Source organism: Haliotis rufescens, unplaced genomic scaffold (assembly GCF_023055435.1).
Source record: "Haliotis rufescens isolate VD_foot unplaced genomic scaffold, xgHalRufe1.0.p SCAF_8, whole genome shotgun sequence".
NCBI lineage: Eukaryota > Metazoa > Mollusca > Gastropoda > Lepetellida > Haliotidae > Haliotis > Haliotis rufescens.
This window is the reverse complement of record NW_025964372.1, coordinates 29,814,030-29,833,783: the sequence shown is the minus strand read 5'-3', so window position 1 is coordinate 29,833,783 and position 19,754 is coordinate 29,814,030. Positions and strand designations below refer to the sequence as shown.

The 19,754-nt window shown below is 41.3% G+C and overlaps 1 protein-coding gene across 1 annotated transcript; it reads right to left on the bottom strand.

The window, feature by feature from the left end:
• Nucleotides 1–7,352: 7,352 nt before the first annotated feature.
• LOC124145557 (N-acetyllactosaminide beta-1,3-N-acetylglucosaminyltransferase 2-like) lies at nucleotides 7,353–16,492 on the bottom strand. Its single transcript, XM_046515377.2, has 2 exons — nucleotides 16,388–16,492; nucleotides 7,353–8,720 (listed from the first exon to the last, which is right to left on the bottom strand). The coding sequence occupies exons 1-2, from the start codon at nucleotides 16,474–16,476 to the stop codon at nucleotides 7,391–7,393; spliced, it is 1,419 nt and encodes a 472-aa protein (XP_046371333.2). The 5' UTR covers nucleotides 16,477–16,492; the 3' UTR covers nucleotides 7,353–7,390.
• Nucleotides 16,493–19,754: the final 3,262 nt, after the last annotated feature.

Sequence of the window (19,754 nt, the reverse complement as noted above, 5' to 3'; positions counted from 1 at the left end):
CTGGTCCATTCCATGAGACGAAGATGTGTTGCTTGCTTTGCAACCACACACACGCTATTGATTTTTAAATCGACATTTTGGCATGTTCATGTTTTTTAAGAAATCACGCATTTTCTGAAGTCAGTATGGCAAATTAAACCATTTGAACACTTACAGGATTATTTTATCTGATTTGGTAAAAAACATAACTTTGCATTAAATCTTATTCAATGTTACAGGAACTTGTGTTGTGCAGTATGTGTTGTTTTTTCTACCCCTTTGTCTTCTTTTGGCTGTCCAAGAGCTGCTGTCACGTCATCATGCGACTCGAAATGGGTTCCGGCTACAACCTTCTTACGTTTGGGAACAGATCGAAGTCTGACGGAGCCAGTTCAGGAGAATAAGGCAGGTGCTGAAGGAGTTCAAAGACACTTCGTGGACTGTAGTCATGGCAATGATTTGTGCACTGACGTACTGTCCTGATGTAAGAGCACCCCTTTCTTCAGCTTCCCGCGGCTCGTAGTCTTAATTTCAGCCCGTAATCGCCCCAATAGTTGTAGCATAACACGCTCCATTTATTGCACTATGTATAGAAAATACTATTATATTGTAAATAATTTTTACTGTCTATCACAGTCTAAACATATACTCTTAAAAAAAGAAACGCAATATGTATATTTTTGGCCATAAAAGCAAAAATAGCGAACCAAGAGGTGCAAAATGAAGAGGTTTAATGTGTTATAGTGTCAGTGACAAATTTCCCGGATCAAAATGATCACAACAAGGACCTGCCATGAAAAAAACGCACCCAGTGCATTAACAAATGGGCCATGGTGCTGCACGTACTTCAGCAGCACTATGAACGGTATTAAAGAGCAGGGTTTTTTACAATCGAACAGTGACAGTTCAACAACATACCAAGAAGTGCAAAGTAACAACTTCAGGGGAATCCCGATCAGTTGCAGCCAGGGTTTTCATTGTAGCGCCCAGCACCACCACAAGGCTATTGGATCGGTTTCAACAGTATGGGCCAAGGGCCAACAGATGATTGGCCAAGGTCGGGACGACCTAGAGAAACCAACCCCGCCCAAGATCCGACTGCGCCACCTACGCGAAAGGACGACCACAGCCACCTCAACCCTACCCCAAATACCCGGACTGCGCAGAATCTCCGACCAGATCGTACGAAACCGTTTAAGAACAGCAGGTCTACGAGCAAGACTGTTCGACGCGTCATAGTGAGTCGATGACAACAACGAGTGCATTGGTGTCGTCAACACAGGGTATGGCCTCAAATGCGATGGAGAGATGTCTGGTTCAGCGACGAATCAAGCTTTCTCCTCCGTCGAGGGGATGGAAGAGCACGGATGTACAGACGTTGGGGAGAATCAATCAATCAATCAGTTTATTCGGTAATAAGGCCTCAGGCCCACGTACATATATATACAAATTAGTTTCACATCAAGTGCTGCATGAAATAATATTTACAGGTAAGAAGAACGAAGACAGATAGCATTTTTAACATAATTGGCTAAGTTCTCAAGGTGGTTTACATCAGAAGAGTTTAACATTCTAACCAGTGTGTCTTTACGATTATTACCAGTAATGAAGTCTAAATATGGGAAATATTTTGAGCGAATATCTTCATAAATGGGGCAAACAAGAATGAAATGAATTTCATTTTCAACTGCCCTCAACTTGCACAATGGACAAAACCGGAGTGTCTTATCGATGCCATCCCTCCTTCCTGTGTTGTGCATACTTACCAGTTCTCCAATACGTAAAAGGGTAAGCATACGTCGCTTTTCTTTTGATAACACATTTAATAGATACGGTTCAAGTGATAATAATGTCTTAAATAATGAATACAGTTCTAATTTCGAGCATCCAGACAATTCAGAATACCATGTTTGTGCATGACAGTCCTTAACCCTCAGTCTAAACTCACTTATAAAATATTCAGGATCACCAGCACCTTGAAATTCCCACACATGTCCGAAGCCATGAGAATATAACATATTCTTAATAGCCGAAACCCATGTATTCCTACCAACGGCATCAAACCTAACTAACATATCGTAAACCCGTTTTGGAAATCTCTCTTGAGACATATTAAGAAGCTTAAACCAGTATCTTAAACATCTTGTGTAAGAATCAATATAAATACCGTATCGACCACACTCTCCGAGCACTGCAACATTTGTAGATTTGGAACCGATACCCAAAACAAATTTACAAAACTTTGCTTGGAAACGTTCGAGAAACAACCATTTATGAACCCCCCAAATCTCTGAACCATATAAAATAATAGGTTTAATCTGAGAGTCGAACATTTTAAACAACACTTTGGGAGCGATATTTCGAAGTTTATAACTAAGCTGTTTTATAGGAATTAAAGCTTTACTTGCTTTCAAAACTAATGCCTGAACTGTTTTCGACCAACACAGCCTGTTTGAAAATATAATACCCAAATAACTGTAATATGTAGAAACCTTGACAGGCATACGCCCCAGTTTCCATTTCTGGTAGATATCAGTTTTATCCATGTTAACTTTTAGACCCCATTTGTTACAAAATTTGTGTAAAACATCAATCTTCTTCTGTAGTTCAAGAACTGAATCTGCAAAAATACACAAGTCATCCGCATATAAGAGAAGAACCAATTCCAGTAAATCCTCGTGTACAAATATCCCTCTACCACCACACTGCTGGATGTCCTCTTCCAACTGGTTTATGAATAACGAAAACAAAAGGGGACTTAAAACGCACCCTTGTCGCACACCACTGAGACTGTTAAAATAATCTGAGATGCTTCTCTTTGAAATTTAACACAAGCGAGAGTTTTAGAATAAATGTCCTGTATGATAGTAAATAGTTTCCCATGAATTCCTTTTGAATGCAGAACAAACCAAAGAAGATCCCTGTTAATAGAGTCGAAAGCTTTCTGAAAGTCTATGAACATACAGTAAAATCTTCCTTTTGACTTAGACAAATATTTCTGCACTAATGATTGAAGAATAAACATGTTATCCACTGTGGAATATCCTTTTCGGAAGCCAGCCTGACATTCCGGGAGCTTATCATATAACTTAACAAAATCCTTTAATCTATTATTCAAAACCTGGGTAAAAACCTTACCACAAATATCCATCAAGGAAATGCCTCTATAATTGTTAACAACATGAACATTACCTTTCTTATGGAGAGGGAAGATAATACTTTTAGACCATTGATCTGGAAAACTACCTCTGCATAGAATGTTGTTAAAAAGAACTAGAAGATGTGGAATTAAAACATCACTGCCATACTTTATCATCTCTGGTAAAATACCATCAGGACCAGCTGATTTACCACATTTGAGGGAATCTATGGCTTCTGAAACCTCTTTAGCCGTTATATCTTGATTTAACAAACTGTCAACACCCTCATCGTTACACACATGACAATTCATGCTATTTACTGGATGCTCTGTAATAACAGCTTTGCAGAACGCAACAAAATCCACATCAGTTACATTATAAGTAATATTCAAAACAGTTTTAAAGTAATCAATCCACTGAGAAACACCAATACTGGGTGCTGTTACGGGTGGCTTCCGTAGGTGAAATTTCAGTTCGGACCAAAATGTTTTTGAATTTCTCTTATCATTACAGGAGTTAAGAATATTTACAATAGCAGATTCTTCAAATACATCCTTTTTTTGCCGGCATATTTCACTGAATCTATTGCGGACAACATGAAAGTTCTTTAAAGTATATATATCTCCACTAATTCTAAACATGTCTAACTGTTTGTATTTGTAGCGTTTCATATTTTCACATTCTGCATCAAACCACGGCGAAGAAGCACACCTGCTAATGTTAGTGTTACGATTGTTGCTTACAGCCATACCACTGTCCTCAGCACTCTTGAATTATAGATGTCAAATGTTCAGCTTTTTGAGAAGATGTAGAACACTGAGATATATCTCCAACTGGCATGTCAAGTAATCTGTCTTTCAAAGATACACAAAAAAGTTCAACGTTCTGAGAGCGCCATATATATTTCGGTATTGAAACACTTTTTTCTATTTGATCTGCAGGTTTTATCACATTAGGGTTACACTTAAGACTACAAGTAACTGGGAAACGGTCTGATTCAGTACGTGTCTGAACAGTAAAGTCTGATAATGAATAAAATAAATCAGTTGAAGCAACAATATAGTCGACAACGCTGGCCCCAGTGTTTGCAAAACAGGTGAATGGTCCATGTGCATCGCTGGTAAAACGCCCATTTAGAAAGTGAATCCCGTATGTGCAACAGAAAGCGATAAGCTGTTTTCCAAAGTCATTAACGTAAGCGTCTCTCGATTTCCTTAGAATTGAGAAGACGTCACTTTCATAGTTCATGTCACGTAAACATGGAATGTAATCAATATCGTCATCACATAAGATATAGTCAGGCAGTAAACCAATGCGTGCGTTAAAGTCTCCTGCCATCATAACATGAACGTCTGGGTAATCTCTTAGCATTTCTAGTAAACAGTACTCTAAATAATCAATACCTTTGAGTCCTCGGGTATCTGTCACCAAAGAGCTATTATCAGGGTGAATGTAAACAAAGCACACAAGAATATCCTTCTGAACATCAATGAAACTTGAATCTAACACAAGAAATATACAGTCACTAAATGAAGTGTTCACGTGTTTTATCACATTAGTTAATGTTTTCCTCACTAAGACAGCCACGCCGCCTCTATTGTTGTAGTCACGCTTGTTCAAATACACTGAGTACTGTTCAAACGAGCTTTCTAAGCTTTCCTTTGAACAACTTTACCAGGTTTCCAGATATGCAAATAAATCATAATTTTCGCAAAAAACTGACAAAGCTAGAGTTATTAAGTTTATTCCTCAAACCTTGCAAATTCCATGACATGAACGAAAGACATCCACGCGGATCCCGGCCATCCTCCTAGCTCTCAGCAGTATCGTGCAGAGTGTCGCCTTCCCGCCTCTCGATCAGCGCGTGTGCACGCGGTTGTGTTTTGGCGAGCTGTACAGGGGAGTTTGTTTCCAGATCATATGTCATAGTTTTCCCGTTTTCAAATATAAGTTTATCAAATCGCAACCGACACCTCTCACCACGTTCTCTAGCGTCAACCATCAGCACTTTGAGGTGTTTGCGTTTCTGTCGGACAGCATAGGAAAAGTCCTCGGATACCGAATAGCCAGTGTCTTTCAAGAGTTTTGATTTGCCAAGTACAGCTGATTTTACATTAAAATCCAGAAATTTGACAATAATTGATTTACCCCAGTTAACACGATGAGCTCTTTCAATAACCACGTCAGTATCAATCTCCATAGTGTTTTTCAGAATTTCTCGCACACAGTCTTCACAATCTTTCCAGGTTTCTTGCTGTTTAACTTTCGGTATACCGTGGAACAAGAGATTGTTTCGTCGACTTTGATTTTCGAGGTTGTCCAGTTTCGTAGTGAGTGTTTCCACTTCTTTTCTCAAGGATGTATTTTGTTTCTCCAAATGACCACATTTTGAGTTCAAATCAGTAACCGTTGTTGCAAGTGAAGTTAGCGTTGCAGTCATCGTTGATAGTTTGGAAGACAAATCAGTCTGAACTTTATCAACTTTAGTTGAAACCAACTTTATTTCAGACAGTAGTCTTTCAAAGTCAGATTTATCAATATCTGTCATACCTGTTGACGTTGACTTTCCTTGTTTAGCCCCACTGTTTGTTCTTGTCTCAGGACCAGGATTAGGTTCTATCCCAGAACATAATAACAGCATCTGCACAACAGATGGGGAGAACGTTACGCCGGTAACTGCGCACAGGAAGTGGACAGGTTTGGTGGGGGTAGCGTTATGATGTCGCGGATATCTCATCATGGCAGGTCAGGTTTGGTCCACATCCAGGGCAATCTTACGGCCCAACGCTTCATCGACGAAATTCTCCTACCACACGTCCTCCCAATTCCAGCCAACGGCAACGGTGTATTCCAGCAGGACAACGCTCGACCGCATACAGTACGGATCACAAGAGCATGTCTACACAACAACAACGTTGATGTTCTCCCCTGGCCCTCTAGATCCCCGGATTTGAACCCGATGGAGCACCCGTTGGATGAATCTGATAGACGGCTACGCCGACGTCAACCATAACCCCAGACGTTGCAGCAGTTGGCTTTTGCATTGCAGGCCGAGTGGGCTGCCATTCCCCAGAATGTGATTCGCATACTCGTCTCTTCCATGGGCAGGAGATGTCAGGCCGCTATCGACTCCAACGGGGACATACGCGTTATTGATGGTAGCAGACCTTCACCTTTGACTTTTCCTAATGTACCGATAACTGAGATGACTACAATCACCAAGTGCTCTCTCCACGACATTTTGACTCAATACCTTGTACGGTTTCTCGTATAAATGTATTTTCCTACCTCACACAAATCTGGCTTTGCGTTTGTTTTTTTGGAAGAGTATATATCAACATATATTTAATATTATATAATAATCTAAATCTGGCTTCCTTCTGTGAGTTAAGTAATATATAGCTACAATGAAAGTACATAGCAATAATAAGAGACGACTAACGGGATCGGGTAGTCAGGCTCGCTGACTTGGTAGATGCATGTCATCGTATACCAATTGCGTGGATCGATGCTCATGATGTCAATAACTGGATTGTCTGGTCCAGACTCGATTATTTACAGACCGCCGTCATAGAGCTGGAATATTGCTGAGTTCGGCGTTAAACAAGAGACAAGCAAGCAAACAGCCCCCAAATCAGATCTAAGATCATCTTAGTTCTCGCTACCGCTAAACAAAGATCTAAGGACGTCCCACATTAGTGGGCACGTCAGACCGACCTTTCGCGAACTTTGACCGACCAATGGAATGACTAACAAGAGGTCGACAATAGCCAATCAGAAGGCAGCTTAATCGAGCTTTGCGGCACAAGTTTCAAACTGGCGACGACGCTTCGAAACATATTTTGACATATACTCGATTAAAAAAATAGAAACTGAACAAAAGAACATTCTGGAATGGCTAATAGATGGTGTAGATTGTATGAATACAGACATGAAGCCCATAACTGTCGTTCGGAATACCCTATGTGGTTTTTTTCGAGGTTGCACGATTAAAAATCACATTCCAACTGTCACTTCATGATCTGATAAGCGATGCTGTGATTGGTCAGATGAAAGGTCGTTCTTACATGACCCGCAATTGGATGTCCTCAGATATTTGTTTAGCGGTAGCGAGAACTAAGTCTGATTATAATCAGATTAGTAAACAACCATAATACTTTGAAGACCATTGTGACGTCATCGGAATTTGTAAACTATATCGACTCGTGTTGATATATAATATTTAATATCAAAGACATCCGGGAGTTTATTTCTCATGGACATGTTTTCAATCAAGAATAGCGACCATATGAATAACCTGGGTCATTGAATATGAACAGTGCTTTCTTCATTATAAACGTTGGTATTGGGGATTTTACTAAGTGCTTATATGCTTCCATATTTGAGAGAGCTACGATAGTAGTGTTAGTGGCGAGCGTCAGCAAACCCGTGATGTACACGTCATCAATCCAGTACATGCGCACTGAAGACGATGCCACATACAGGCGCTTTATTACTGATATTGGTGCCAAGTATGCAAATCCGGAACAATATGGCGGATAGTGGTCGAAAGGAAATTGATTTTTCCTGGGGAGCCACTTTCCAAATGTTTTAATCTTACTTTTTAAATGGGCACTGCACACTATTTGTCCCTTCTTAATTTTCTTGGTCGAAATATAGTTCACTGCGTTTTCAACATTAACGATGACGTCATCATCAATTTTGATGACGTAGTTCACATGTCTGCAATCGTGCACAACCCAGTGATGTCCCATTATATGTTTGTATGTCATATTCTGATATGAATCTGTAAAATTTCCTTGAACAATGTCTTTATACTTTTCCGATTCCGCGGTCAATTTTCGATGGAGACTCGTGTTTAAAGTCTGACCGAGCAAAAACACGAATTCGAACAGAATTCCGGTGCGAGTCCTTTTGTCATGAAGAGAACGTCTGATAGTCTGCCGATTTTCAAAATGGCTGACGGCTGAATGCACCAGAATAATAATTTTTAAGTGTGCTTTGCTAGAACACTTCACTGGTTTCATTGAGAAATGGTATCGATGAAGATTTACAAAAGAGTTCGACATATTTTTACGAACAATGAAATATTTTCTGATATTTTCGAAGTCAGAACTTCTTTGTTTGACACCTGACGAATACATAGATGCGTCCTTTGAATGTCCAATTTTAGAAGTTTTGTTCTTGGAAGGTTTCAGTGAACGTGTATTTTTGTGGTATTTATCTACTACGTCAAAATCTTCCAAAGTGGATTCAAGACGGTCAGCTACAGGTCCAAGAATCAAATCATTGTTGTACTGTCCACCAGTGCCATCAGATCCTGTTTTTGATGTCTTTGGTAAAGACGTGTTTCCAGGCAAGCCACCATTTCCTCCACCCTGGGCGGGATCTCCATTTACCGTATGCTTTGCAAAGTATTGATGACTTAAATCACGTGACATGGGTACTACGTCACTTCCTGTACTGTGACTGGTCCAAGCCACCAATGACAATGCCCACAGAGAGATGTAGACGAGGATGGTGAGCAGGAGCACCGTGGACATGGAACAATGTCGTCGTGACAGCCAGTGAGACGTGTGAAAACCCATGTCTGCACTGCTTCTGAAAGTAGGATTCAAACATATAAGCTTGCCAGTGTTATGATTCTTACAGGGCACGATTTAAGAACTAGACTCAATTTAACCAATACTCACCTACAAAAGAAACGCGAATACCATACATGTTGGTTAATATATGAACAATTACTCATATTCAAGAGATATCAGATTAGCTTAACGCTTTACGAAAATACTGGTATGTTGTGTGAACCGACGCACATGAACGCATCACATGTGACGTCATAGATCCATGACTCAAGATGCACAATTTGTCTCGTGCAGGATTAGCGCGTAAAGTTAGGAAATCGCGTGCAGCATATCGTGATAAGAATAAAGACAGTGTGGTAATTGTTAGTTGACTGATTGTTAGTTTTGCAATTAAAGTGTACACGTTGGAAACATCTCTTCTTACGTAAATACTTCTCTGTATGTTTCTATGGTTCGCGTCGCTATAAGGCTGAATTAATTCCGATGCGACGTTAAATATTAACTCACTCACTCTATGGTTCGCGTGGCTATAAGGCTGAATTAATGCCGATGCGACGTTAAATATTAACTCACTCACTCTATGGATCGCGTTTCTTTTGGCGTGGAGTTTATAAACCAATATGGTTCTTTAACCATTGTCAAGCACCTGTTAGAAGGTTCACTATAGTGTCTGTTCCCATTGTCAAGCACCTGTTGCAAGGTTCAGTATATTGTCTGTTACCATTGTCAAGCACCTGTTGCAAGGTTCAGTATATTGACTGTTACCATTGTCAAGCTTCTGTTGCAAGGTTCAGTATATTGACTGTTACCATTGTCAAGCTTCTGTTGCAAGGTTCTGTACAGTGTCTGTTCCCATTGTCAAGAGGCGTTTAACGGAACTAGCTCATTCAATAAATTGACACATTTTCACAAAGGATTAAGACAATATATGTAAAGTGAATGTTATAGGAATAGGGCTTTTGTATTCAGTATTCAGGTTCAGTATAGCGACTGTTACCATTGTCAAGCATCTATTGCAAGCTTAAGCATAGCGACTGTTTCAGTTTGTCAAGCACCTGTTGCAAGGTTCAGTATAGTGTCTGTTACCATTGTCAAGCACCTGTTGCAAGGTTCAGTATATTGATTGTTACCATTGTCAGGCCCCTGTTGCAAGGTTCAGTATGGCGACTGTTACCATTGTCAAGCACCCATTGCAAGCTTCAGCATAGCGACTGTTTCAGTTTGTCAAGCACCTGTTGCAAGGTTCAGTATAGTGTCTGTTACCATTTTCAAGCACCTGTTGCAAGTTTCAGTATAGCGATTGTTTCAGTTTGTCAAGCACCTGTTGCAAGGTTCTGTACAGTGTCCGTTCCCATTGTCAAGCACCTGTTGCAAGGTTCAGTATAGCGACTGTTTCAATTGTCAAGCACCTGTTTCAAGTTCAGTGTAGCGACTGTTTCAATTGTCAAGCACCTGTTGCAAGGTTCTGTACAGTGCCCGTTCCCATTGTCAAGCACTTGTTGCAAGGTTCAGTATAGCGACTGTTATCATTGTCGAGCACCTGTTGCAAGTTCAGTGTAGCGACTGTTTCAATTGTCAAGCACCTGTTGCAAGGTTCTGTACAGTGTATGTTCCCATTGTCAAACACCTGTTGCAAGGTTCAGTATAGCGACTGTTATCATTGTCAAGCACCTGTTGCAAGTTCAGTGTAGCGACTGTTTCAATTGTCAAGCACCTGTTGCAAGTTCAGTGTAGCGACTGTTTCAATTGTCAAGCACCTGTTGCAAGGTTCTGTACAGTGTATGTTGCAATTGTCAAGCGGCGTTTAACGTAACTAACTCATTCAATAAATTGACACATTTTCACAAAGGAGTAAGACAATTTATGCAATATCTTGTTCACAAGTAAATGTTATAGGAATAGAGCTTGGGCATCCTTTACAAGTATTATATTAAGCACCACCACCACCACTGCATCTCACAAAGGACCATGGAGACACTGATCGTCGTAAAACAGCACACGGTCACAAAAGCACATGTTACCTGAGCTTAGCTTAACATTTCGAGACATACCAAACGACACTTAAATTTGTCAACCAGAACGAAGCAGAGACAGGCACCTCTTAGCAACAAAATGCCCCCACCCTCTCCTGAATAATATGAATAAAGCTTAAAAAAGCATCTGGGCTTTCCGATGTTTGTGGCTGTTTTTATTAAAAGGTTGTTGTACATGCGCAACGATCCACCATGTCTGCTTGCGAGGACTCACTCAGCCATATCTTACTCTGTAACTTCCTGGTCCCTATACGACAACAGGGACAAGCTCGAATACTCTCTACCCCTTCATCCTTGTCATACTCTGCCCTTCGCAGGTACGTGACTCGAGATAGTTGATATGTATGTGAGTGAGTGAGTGAGTATGGTTTTACGCCGCTTTTAGCAATATTCCAGCAATATCACAGCGGGGGACACTAGAAATGGGCTTCACACATTGTACCCATGTCGGGAATCGAACCCGGGTCTTCGGCGTGACGTGCGAACGCTTTAACCACTAGACTACCTGACCGCCCAAGTTGATATGTACAATGGTTGTTGGCCAATAATTTAACTTAAGCTGCATGGATATCAATGATCTGATATTGTTCAGTGAAGGTCAAATAGCCAGTTCCCTTCCATTTATTTGAACTAGAAATAAAAGCGATAAGTGAAACCGCCTCTTCTGTTTCATATTTAGATCTGTTCATAACGATTCAGAGTGACAAGACTTCATCCACAAGAGGGATGACTTCTACATTCCAATAGTCAACTTTTCCTTTATGTCAAGCAATATTCCAGCAATTCCAGCCTTTGGTGTGTACGTTATTCATTTTATTAGGTACAATTGAGCATAGTCTTTCTAAGAAAATACGGCTCTTGCTCAAAAGTTGGTTGATCAATGATATCACATTCAAGGCCTTAGCAAAGCTTTAAAAACGGTTTATGGTAGAAATGTGGAGCGCCATAAATAATGTCCGATGCAATTCCCTATTTTGACTAGTATCACATTTTTCAGTGACGATTGACTTGCCTTTGCATGTGTTTGTGGCGCCATGAACGACGTGTTGCCAGCTGTAAACAACGTGGACAGAGGGCAGACTTCTTCATTCTTCCAATCTCGCATTAAAAGATGTAGTAGTTGAGTGAGTGAGTGAGTGAGTGAGTATGGTTTTACGCCGCTTTTAGCAACATTCCAGCAATAACACGGCGGGGGTCACCAGAAATGGGCTTCACACATTGTACCCATGTCGGGAATCGAACCCGGGTGTTCGGCGTGACGAGCGAACGCTTTAACCACTAGGCTACCCGACCGCCCTGTAGAAGTTAAACTCCACAAGACAGCGCTGTCTCCGTTGATACTACAGTTTGTAAAATGCTGTTTACAGATATTGTATAGAAAACTCGATTGATGGAAGGTCGTAGGAACGACATATTGTCAAAGTGAGTAGGTTCACGGTCATAGAACGGATGAGGTATTTTCACAAATACCTATATAAACTGTATATGCATGACAAGAGGGCGTGTTTATATACAGTGGTGGTGTCGTCGACACATGCATGATAGCACATGTATGTCACATAGGACACGACAGACATTGATAATTAGGGAGTCTTAGAAGGGACATTGTCGCGTTGTCGCATTGTCGCCCTTACAAAAACAACAAACAAAAAGTGTCAAACTTAACCAAAGCGCGACAATGCGTCATCGCGACATTTTGACCATTTATCGCGTTGTTGCGCTTTTAATATCTTTTTATATACTGAACCGCAAAAGAAACGTCACCCAAAGTAACATTGCATGAAAAGTTGTCATTTAAATATCTGGGTAATTTTTGTCAAAGTTTCTAAAATTTAACATTACCTTGTCCGGAAAAATGAAATTTGATGATAAAAAACCCCAAAGCAGATGACAATAAAACCGATCGCCCAAACGCATCACGTCAACGGCCATGGTAACCCGATGCACGTGAGTTCCGTGCAAATTGAAATGCACATGTTTTCTCCCATTTCCTGCCCTATTAAAATACACCCAGATCGGATAGAATTAATTCGTTATTGAATTGCTACGACATGCCAAGATTGACAAGAAATCAGCGACACCAAGCCCTTGGACGACTGCAAGCTGGACAAACCGCCCGGCAAGTAGCCAATGCATTTCAAGTCCACCTAAGGACCATATACAGGCTCCAGCAACGGTACCAGACCACCAACACTACAGATGACCGACCACGTAGTGGAAGACCAAGGGTCACCACCCGACGTCAGGATCGTCAGATTGTGCGACAGCATCTTCAAGATCGCTTTGTTACTGCTGCGGAAACTGCTCGACAAACCATGGGGACACACCAGCGACACATAAGTGCGGACACCGTGCGTCGACGATTGACGAGCAGACACCTCCACTGTCATAGGCCACACCGAGGACCCATTCTGACACCACGTCATCGCCGGCGCCGCCTTCAGTGGGCAACACAGCACCAGCATTGGCGCCACCAGCAAAGGAGAAGAGTCCTCTTCACAGACGAGAGCCGTTACTGTATCTCAACTGCAGATGGCAGAGAGAGAGAGTCTGGCGACGCCGTGGGTAACGTTATTCGGATGCTTGGGTTGTTGAGAGAGACCCGTGAGGTGGTCCGAGCATCATGGTGTGGGGTATAATTGGTCTTGCACAGAGGGTCGGCCCTGTGGTCTTCCAGAACATCGGTCCAGGGAGAGGCAATAGTGTCACAGCAGCTCGGTACATTGATCAAGTCTTGAGACCACACGCCATACCTTATTTGGCACGTCGCCGCAACCACGAGTTTCAGCACGATAACGCCTGTGCCCACACTGCTAGAGCAACAAGAGACTTCCTCCAGCAGAATGGCATCAGAACCATGCAGTGGGCTGCCCTCAGTCCCGATTTAAATCCCACTGAGCACCTGTGGGACAAGATTCAAAGAGGGCTGAATGACGTCCGACCAAGGCCGACAACTGCAGCTGAACTGCGTCAGGCGTCCCTCAGAGTGTGGGCTCAAGTGCCTATGGCCTTCATCAACCGCATCATCCATTCCATGTATCGACGTTGCACGGCAGTCATCAATGCACATTTCGGACACATGAGGTACTGACTTGTGATGGCATTTTCTCAGAGACTAGTGTTGTGTTTCACTTTAAGAACATTTGACACTTTAATTTCAACCTTGATGATCCGTTTTGCCAAGTTTCATCTTTTCAATCTGTCTCCAAGTATGTTTACAAGTGTTTGGACAAATAAGGTTTCTCATACATCTATCCATGGTGACGTTTCTTTTGCGGTTCAGTATAGTTTACCAGTGGGCGACAATGCGACAAAAAGGAAATTTTTCAAGGTCAAAATATGCATTAATAAGTCGTTATAATGCGCCTCAAAGCGACATATTGATAATGTCGTATTGTCGCGTTTTGGTTAATATTGACACGTTTTGCTAGTTTTTGTGAGGGCGACAATGCGTCAATGTCCCTTCTCGGATTCCATAGATAATCCCATTTATCGCCGCTCAATCAATACACACTTTGCGTGTCAGTCTGACAATCCATTCATGCTTTCAGAGGCCAAGTGCCACCCACTATTGTGTTCGAACTCGGCTGCTGAGAAATGCTACAATGCACTGCATTCAGAAACGTAACTTTGTGAGCTCTGTCACAAGCTTGGCAAGCTTGTATACTGAATAGACTGGGACGAGTCCAAAGTTACTACCCGGGTACCCACACCCCTTTTACCCGACCATACCCGGATACCCGCTGTTGGTGTCAAAAGATAGGTACAGAATGTCCTATTGGGAATAGTTTGACAGTAGCCCTAGCAGAATGTATTCAGATACACGTATAAAACGATGTGGTCATGCATACACTGAAGTTGACTGACGTTTTAGCTTTGTTCAAACATATATAAGTCAGGAGTAACGTGTTCATAGTCATGAAGAAATGCGAACATTAGAGACTTAAAATTGTCTTTAACCATGTAGTTATATAGTGTTTTTTTGTCATGAAACAATACATCAAATGACTAACCACGGGTCCGGGTAGTCCTGTGGGTACAGTACCCATACTGAACATACACTCTTTAAAAAAGAAAAGAAACGCACAGATAGAATTGTAACACAACACAAGAAGGCGGTTTGAGGATTACGTAGTTTTAATGACAATGACATATGTACAAGTCAAAGGAAGTGTGCCGTCCTTCCTTCCTCCCTCTAGATACTCGCCTGTACCTTAGGGTTCTGAGACCAAGTCTGCCGGTATTTGGAAGTCGCCCGGTATATATAGTAATGATGGAATGCGAAGCATTTTGTTTTGCACAGGTACTCAAATTTTTGTGTGGTCAACTTGAGATTAAATTGACCATCAAGTGGTGTCCATGACGAGACACTTAAAATTGTTCCCCTTAAGGTGACATGAAACCACCACTCACTGGTCCACTTGATATGTACTTGACATATCCACGGGGTCAGTCGTATTTGGCAAACACTGAAAGTGTTATGATATGTACTTGACATATCCACGGTGTCAGTCGTATCTGGCAAACACTGATATTGCACTGATATATTCTACAAACGGTGCGTCAAAACGCAGCCATTGTCGATTTGCAATGTCTTTAACGGCATTGTTTTCACACTTGTTAAAAAATGTCATGGAGGAAAAGCAAAATGCACGTGCAAGTTATGGCATTCGTAACTCGTTGTAGTGGCTATAAAAAGGCAAGCATAAGCCAATAATTTGTCATTCAATTGGCAACATTTTCGAAGTTCGAAAATGCCGAGACTCAACACTGCGGATCGGAACATCGCCATAGTAAGTATCCAAAGAGGGGAATCGCAGTCTTCTGTTGCAGGCCACTTCAACGTCCACCACAGCACCATTCACCGCCTTTGTGACCGAAACACACAGTTCAATTCCACAGAAGATCGTCCGAGAACCGGCCGACCAAGAGTAAGAGAATGTCGTTTTGTTGGCTGAACTAACACTTAAATATATATATTTAGTACTTCAAAATAGTTGACTCACAATAAGTGCAAGAAGGGTGAATACAGAGGCGAGTATATATATAAACAGGGGATGGAACTCCCTGCCCCATCATTGTGTCAGTCTCATGTTGTCTACCCGTGAAGATCCAGGGTAGAATAGGTCTTCAGCAACCCATGCTTGCTGTAAAAGGCGACTATGCTTGTCTTAAGAGGCGAGTAACGGGATCGGGTGGTCAGGCTCCCTGACTTGGTTGATACGTCATTTACTACATGTATTGCATCAAACAAGAATTTAACGTGTTCCGCCATTAATAAACTTTATATTTCGCGTGTTTCAAACCACTGGCGGAGAGTGTAGATAGAAGGTGGTATATAACAGATCAAAACTGATCATAAACAATCTATTTGTTCTTCCATAATCCTTCATTGTTCCCCCATGTGTACAAAAGACGCACCAACATGTCTAATATCAAGGTAACTAGGCGATTGTGTTCAGCAGTTTAGTGGCTATGTGTTAAATATGTTCTAAGCATTTTGCTTTCTTCCCGTACTTAATGTCTACAACGAAAGCCACTCGCATGGAATGGTGTTTCGATGACCGCTCTTGTAACTGACCACGATAAAGAACGTATATGAATATATATTTTAGAACAAGTGTTCCCACCCGTTTCATGTTTGACTTACCTGTCGTCAGTGGTCTCGTCGAATAACGCGCGACATGCAATGGCCTTCCGGGCGACCACATGATCCAGTGGTGTTAACTCTTTAAACATTGATAGTTTTGAGGTGTAACACATAAACAGAAATTCTTTGGTACATTTGGTTTCTTTAAGCTTTACCAAAGTAATTGAATTAAGTAACATTGTAATAAGGTATCCAATTTCTCGATTTACAGAAAGAGGTTTTAGTTCCTAACGGCGATTCAAGTGCATCTGGCTGGCACTTGACACACAATGAGTTAATGACGGGTACCTGCAAGCGTAAGTGTTTTGTTTCCTTTGTCACCTGAGTGCAGCGGGTCGTGGGAGGGGGGAGTTTTAGTTTAGCTTCAAACAGTAGGGCTGTTGACTTCAAGTATACGCCCTGCAATCTTTGATGACAGCTGGCTTACATAGACTTGAACTGTCTGACTGAATTTTTTTAGAAGTTGGTAATAACAGTAAAGACGAGATATTGTATGGATGACAACTTCCTTATTCTGTTTTGATGCGACGTTTGGGTAAACTTTATATCCTAGGTAGACGTTGATGCTCTACCGGATATTTCTCTTATGACAACACACAAGTCCGTCTGTGGGTCCACAACGTTTATTCGTGATCTTAATATGTCTATATAACTACATAGTAGTATGGCCAAGCAGGATCTCTGAGGCGTAAGTGAGCCAACCTGCCTAGCCGCTGTCCGAGGGTCAAGTCCCGACTAACAGAAAGCGTACTATCTTTAACCCTCACTGTCAGACTGCAATGTATCGTGTTACGTTACATACATGGTCAGCCTGCAGTATCCCGCACCTCATCCACAAAGTAAAGCTTCAGTGGCCAACCGGCCATTCTCTGGCATTAACTACAACCCGCTGACCCGCACATGACTCTGTGCTGCTGGCCATGGTAATGATACCCCAGCTGCTGTTATAATTTGTATTGGCAGCACTTTGTTTATTTAAATAGATATTATAATCAACTTACTTAATTAAGGGAATATATAAAACGTATATACACTCCCTGTTAAAATATATAGACTCCCTGTTAAAACCTATATACCCTGCCAAACTGCCTATGATATATGCCATTTCTGTAAAGAAGGACGTGTCCCACGTCCTTATAAGGAATTGGGAATGAGGTACGGTGGACAATCAATCAATATAACCACATATTTAAAACAATATGAAATGTATAAACAAGCAAAAGTACATAAAGCAATTTTCTTTCTTTTTTTTAACTGGACAAAATTTAAACTGAGAATTTGATGTAATGTACAGCATTTTGTGTGTGGACCACGTTTGTTTTTTTTTATCTGCAAACACTGCTGTCGAACTGGATACAATTTCACACAGAAATATTTCCAGTAACGACAATATGACTACATACGTACAATGAATACAGTGGTTACATCGATGCATTGCTATCCATACAGACAAGGAAGTTACGCGTTACAAATATACCATTACATGAATATGTACAATTAAAAAAAATGAACAAAGACATTGATGAATATAACAGCGGTTGCTCTGTCTTGTTCTTATTCCCTCTTCTCGTTATTTCCACTCCTCACAAATAACGCTTTCACTTATGCTCTGCTTCACTCACTTTCTTTCATTCTATTTTTCTTGTCAGTTCATAATTCCCATGCGGATAAACACTTCATTCACCCAATTCTACATCTGTCCTTCTCTCGCGCTTACACTTCACCTCTCTCTGTCTCTGTTTCGCACCCACGCTATACCCTCTCACTCTCTGTTTCTCTCTCTCTCTCTCCTTTCCTTTCTCTCTCCCTCCCTCTCTCTCTCTCTCGCACCCACACTACACCTCTCTCTCTCTCTCTCTCTCTCTCTCGGACCCACCCTATCTACCATACATGTCAGTTTTTCTTTTGTATTCTGTCATTTCTTTGTTCATTTATCCTATCAGCAGCTATCTTACTCTTTCACTCTCTCTCTCTCCACTTTACAGTACATAAGACAAGCCTATTCTAAACCAACTTTCAACACACATTTATACTTCAAACAGGATTGACATTTTTCATAAATAGACAACAGCTCACATAGGGAATATATATGCATTCATTTTCAATGATGTATTAAGAATCACATAGGGACAGATAATCGTAACTACTCATTTCCAACCCCCGCTAGCAAAGGCCTATAATGGGTAAGCGCAGTTACTAAGGAACACCAAATGAAAGATAATGAAAGATGATACGTCTGAACACCTGTTAATGGCTAGTAGACATGTGAACATTACATAATGATATTTGAACACTCACAAAATGATGCACTATTCCACAGTCATAATCCATATATTACGTAAAAAATCAGACATCTTGCATAAAATACACTGTTTTTAATGATGTAATTAACTTCAACAAATCGACATCATTGTCACACACTCGCACCAAGGGTACACTTTAATACAAGAACATTAAATCCTATGAGCGTTAATAGACTGTTGATAGGTATGGGTTGAGTTTCGTTAGCACCAGGTTTACAAAAGGGTACATGGTCAAAATGAGGGTGGTGAAAATATGAGCAATACTAAGACATCGTAGCAAGAGGTTTTGATGATACCACATGAACTGGTCAAGAGAACGAGCGTTATCTTCCCATTGGAATCCCATGGAGTCGTTAAAGGGCACAGATTGGGGTCCTTGATGATACATGCAAGGTTGGTATTGTGATGACCTGGGTTGATGAGTTGGGGACTGAGACCCGTGGTTCACATGTTGTGCTTGGGGATATGGTGATGGAATGGATCCTGACTGACATGAATGCTCTTTCTTTGGCCCAGTATCTGATCCTATTGCATTGACATGATGGGTGTTGAGAGTATTGACTTTAACTGTGAGTTCATTTATAGCGGTCATGGTTTCATCAGATCTGGAGTCAGTCCACCCTGACATGGCCTCGGCTATCTCCGCACTATCTGTGACCTGTTATAAGGAGGTGAGGGGCCGTGTCAGGATGAACATGCGGATATTGGGAAGAGCATTACGGAGAATAAGATCTTTGATGTACATGTCTTCATTTCTTTGTAGAAGCTCTGCCTCATGTCTTATGGACTGGAGGAAAGATCGGAAAGGTTCACCTTCCCTCTGTTTTCTGTCCAATAAATCATTTTGTCGAGTTACAAGACCTACTGCGGAAGGTGCATATCTCCGTAAAAAGGCTTGTCTCAACTCAGACCAAGACATAAGTGAAATATTGTTGATACCATCGTGCCATTCAGCTGCGAGATCAGTTAAATAAAGGGGGAATATTTTTGTTTGGTCTTCTTCAGAATACTTTTGTACTGAAGCAAAGTTTTCAAAGCGTTTCAGCCATGAAACAGCAGCAATG